At 31.2% G+C, this 4,515-nt stretch overlaps 1 protein-coding gene across 1 annotated transcript; it reads right to left on the minus strand.

The window, feature by feature from the left end:
* Nucleotides 1-314: 314 nt before the first annotated feature.
* Nucleotides 315-1,250, minus strand: LOC123667453 (balbiani ring protein 3-like). The gene has a single exon (XM_045601348.1). It carries the CDS (start codon nt 1,248-1,250, stop codon nt 315-317), a length of 936 nt encoding a protein of 311 aa, XP_045457304.1.
* Nucleotides 1,251-4,515: the final 3,265 nt, after the last annotated feature.

Raw genomic sequence — 4,515 nt, forward strand, 5'->3', positions numbered from 1 at the left:
AGGCCGAAGACGGGCAGCAGCGTATTCGGTACGACAAAGCCAGCCCTGCGGTCATCAACCCGCCTGCCCAGCGTAGTGACTATGGGCAAAACACATGAGTTCACGTTATTTTTGGCGTAAAATTGTGGAGGCCTATGTCCAGCAGTGGACTGTATAGGCTGTAATAATGATGAGGTATGTATTATATATGTATTAATGTTAAGGAAAGAAGCAGTAATAAAGGCTATTTTATTTATCTTATTTTTATTTATTTTTATAATTTAGATGGGTGCCTATTGGGCTGATAACGAGCATTATGAGGTAAATATAATTTCTTACAACTGATCTTTCTGCCTTGTAAATGCCTTTTTTATACTCCACTTAAGTAAGCAAGCATAGGAATTTCTGTAGCAGGGTAAGCGTTTACGTAGCCTTTGGTTACCGTTACGCTTGCAGCAACAGCAGCATCGCATTTCCATTGCATTTGCATTGCATTTGCATTGCATTTGCATTGCATTTGCATTGCATTTGCATTGCATTTGCATTGCATTTGCATTGCATTTGCATTGCATTTGCATTGCATTTGCATTGCATTTGCATTGCATTTGCATTGCATTTGCATTGCATTTGCATTGCATTTGCATTGCATTTGCATTGCATTTGCATTGCATTTGCATTGCATTTGCATTGCATTTGCATTGCATTTGCATTGCATTTGCATTGCATTTGCATTGCATTTGCATTGCATTTGCATTGCATTTGCATTGCATTTGCATTGCATTTGCATTGCATTTGCATTGCATTTGCATTGCATTTGCATTGCATTTGCATTGCATTTGCATTGCATTTGCATTTGCATTGCATTTGCATTGCATTTGCATTGCATTTGCATTGCATTTGCATTGCATTTGCATTGCATTTGCATTGCATTTGCATTGCATTTGCATTGCATTTGCATTGCATTTGCATTGCATTTGCATTGCATTTGCATTGCATTTGCATTGCATTTGCATTGCATTTGCATTGCATTTGCATTGCATTTGCATTGCATTTGCATTGCATTTGCATTGCATTTGCATTGCATTTGCATTGCATTTGCATTGCATTTGCATTGCATTTGCATTGCATTTGCATTGCATTTGCATTGCATTTGCATTGCTTTTGCATTGCATTTGCATTGCATTTGCATTGCATTTGCATTGCATTTGCATTGCATTTGCATTGCATTTGCATTGCATTTGCATTGCATTTGCATTGCATTGCATTGCCATTGCAGCATTAATTGAAAGTTGTATATTTGGTTGTGATTTTCTGGAGCTTCAGGTTCTTCCCCAGTCGAACTGCTTTAGATTTTCAGCTATATATTTTCTACTGAAAATTTGTTACTTAGCTGATTATCCATATAAAGTTTTAAACTTTTAAATATTGCTTACGTTTATAATAATGTATAACATATTATTTGATCTATAATTCCTAGGAAGTTAAATCGAAGCCTCAAAAACTGCCAGTACCTGTACCGAACATGCCTCGTTTTGTAAGTATTATATAATTAGAAAATTTTAACTTTTACAACATTAATTTAAAAACTAAGGTATAAATCATAAATGGAAAGGACTACATAATGTTCACTTCGAATCGGTGGTAGCTTCACTTTTAACCATAATTATAGTAAATTTTAATTTGTAAGATGATGATTTTTTGATTTTTATTTTATAATTTTTGTGAATTTCTTTTTGTAGGTTTTTTTTACTAAATTATTTTAGGAAACCCCTTACGGTATGGATATACTAGGGCCCAGGGGTGCCGTGTGTTACGTCGGACTTGCATCGTCTAAAACCCTTGTGGGTCATCGCGTTTATGGCGGAATCGCAGGGATATGGGAAATGAAAAAATTATAATTTTAGACGAGTGACTAATAATACTAATAATACCAAAAGTTTTGAATCAAAACCTTACTTTAAAAGCGTTTTATATTATTTGATGACTAAAAGCGTTTTATATTCTAGATGACTTTCTCATAAGTTTTTGTTTGCGAGCTAAAATAATTATAAAATTTAATTTTTTCTATGATATTAAGTTGTAGCATTAATTGCGTTATCTTAGTAAATAGGAAGTTTTCCACGAAAATACTTACTGTTAGTCATAGTAGGAGCAAACCCGCATTGAAGCTGCGTGGTGGATTCGGCATTGATTCCTTCTCCTACATGGGGAAAGAGGCCTATGCCCAGCTGTGGGATATTACAGGCTGAAGTGTATACGTAATTTTTTTTTAAATGATTATTTAATTTTATAAAGTTCGTTTTTCACGTCATTTATTTTTTTAGAATGTACATCATCACTCATCATCATTACTAAAAAAGTAACAATCAATTATATATTTTTTTCTATCTAAAGAATAATCTCTACAAGATATTCATGTCCTTTGGGCAAAGGACATGAATAGAATGAATGATGTGCTCTGTTTATAGTTATGTTAAACACAAAGTACAAATTGATACATTTATAAAAAAATTACAATTAAAAATTTTTTAAAATAACTTGATACATTTGTTAAAAATTAAAAAATTAAAATTCTGTTTATTTAATTTAAATTTTTCATTCAAATTGTTTTAAAAACCATCTTCAGCTAAGTAGTTAGTTCTTCAGCTAAGCTAGTACGTTTAATAAGACGTAAGTAAACACGGACAAATGCAGACCCAATCTTATTCTTATAGATCTTATTGCCTCTCATAAGATTGTTTTGAAAATATAAATTTTTGTGTAAATGAATTTCCCATTTTAAATTTCAGTTGTCTGGAAAACAAGTAATGCGTATGGCTCTTCGAAAACTGCAAGTGAGTCAAAAATATAATGTAATAGAATTAGTTTTTTCTTGAAATGGTACAAATTAAAATAGTATCGTGATTTTTTAAATATTTCATTTGTATGTATTTGTTGATCTTTTTTTTTTTTGAGAATATATTCTTTAAAAATGGAAAATAGTAATATAAAAAAATAAAAAATAAATAAAAAATAGTAGTATAAAATCTAAATCAGTTTCAAACGCAATGGCCCCAAGTAGGGCTTACTCCTGTGCCGGTGGTCCGGAAACACACACAATACACAAACACAAACACCCAGATCACGACAAACATCTATATATCAATTCAAATGTCTGTCGTGAGCGAGGATCGAACCCGCGACCGCCAGCGCAACAGCCAGTGCTTGTGGCCGCTGTGCCAACGCGTCGTCAAAATAAGTATAAAATTCGTATAAAAGTATGTAAATTTCTTGCAATAAAATATTTCAATTCTGTATTTTTTTTTTTAAATCTGTATTAAAAGATAAACTTTATTTATACAAAATATTATACATATTTACAATTCACAGCTTAAGAACTAAATATTTCATATATTAAATATTTATTTTATATTCTGTAATTATTATAATTTTAATAAAGGATCTAAACAACATGGACGGAATGAAAACACAAATGCAACATATTGACGTCAAGAACATTTCGCCAGACAATGTATGCAAGTATATTGTATTTTCGCTTTCATATTCAAAAAAATCTTACGAAAAAAATATTACAGAATATGTTACTGTATGTACGGTCACCAACCCGCCTGCCCAGCGTGGTGACTATGGGCAAAACACATGAGTTCACGTTATTTTTGGCGTGAGCTTGTGGAGGCCTATGTCCAGCAGTGGACTGTATAGGCTGTAATGATGATGATTACTGTATATAATGAGATAATAATTTATTTTACAGTTAATAGTCATAATAAATTTAAAATAAATATTGATTCGTATCATAAAACACATGAGTAAATATGATCAATCAAGATTATTTAGTTTTGATGCACATCATAACATTGGATCAACATCACGTAGCATGTAACTGTGGACCTGTTTTAATTAAAAAACTTTTATTTAACTTGAAATGTATGTAAGTATGTATGTTTTGTTATGATGGAATCATGCTATTCAATTTTGAAGCATAGCGAGCACAATATAGTATCATATAAATTGTGTCATGACGGTATATGTTGATAGTAAAAGTTATAAATATATAAAATACTTTATTTTATTCTTTTTAGTAGATTTAAAATAAAAGCTTGTTTTTTTTTAATTTAATAATAATAAGTTTAATTGATTACTGAATTTTACACCATAATTTGAGGAAATTGTTGCCAAGGTTTTTGTTTAGTTTATGGTGTTATAATTAACTTAACTTATTTTGTATACTTTCAGAAAGCGAAAAGTGATTCTACAGAGAAAAGTACGAAAGTGGAACCCTTGCCGAAAGTGGTAATATATAAAAATTGATTTATTATTGGTATTTAATCCAGCTATACACCAATAAACATTGAATAGTATAAAACAAAGTCGCTTCCCGCTGTCTGTATGCTTAGATCTTTAAAACTACGCAACGGATTTTGATGCGGTTTTCTTTGGTAAATAGAATGATTCCAGAGGAAGGTTTATATGTATAATACATGCATAGTATAGTATAGAAACACTGATAATTTTAGAGGTTTCTAATATGATGTC

This window comes from Melitaea cinxia, chromosome 28 (assembly GCF_905220565.1).
Source record: "Melitaea cinxia chromosome 28, ilMelCinx1.1, whole genome shotgun sequence".
Taxonomy (NCBI): Eukaryota; Metazoa; Arthropoda; class Insecta; order Lepidoptera; family Nymphalidae; genus Melitaea; species Melitaea cinxia.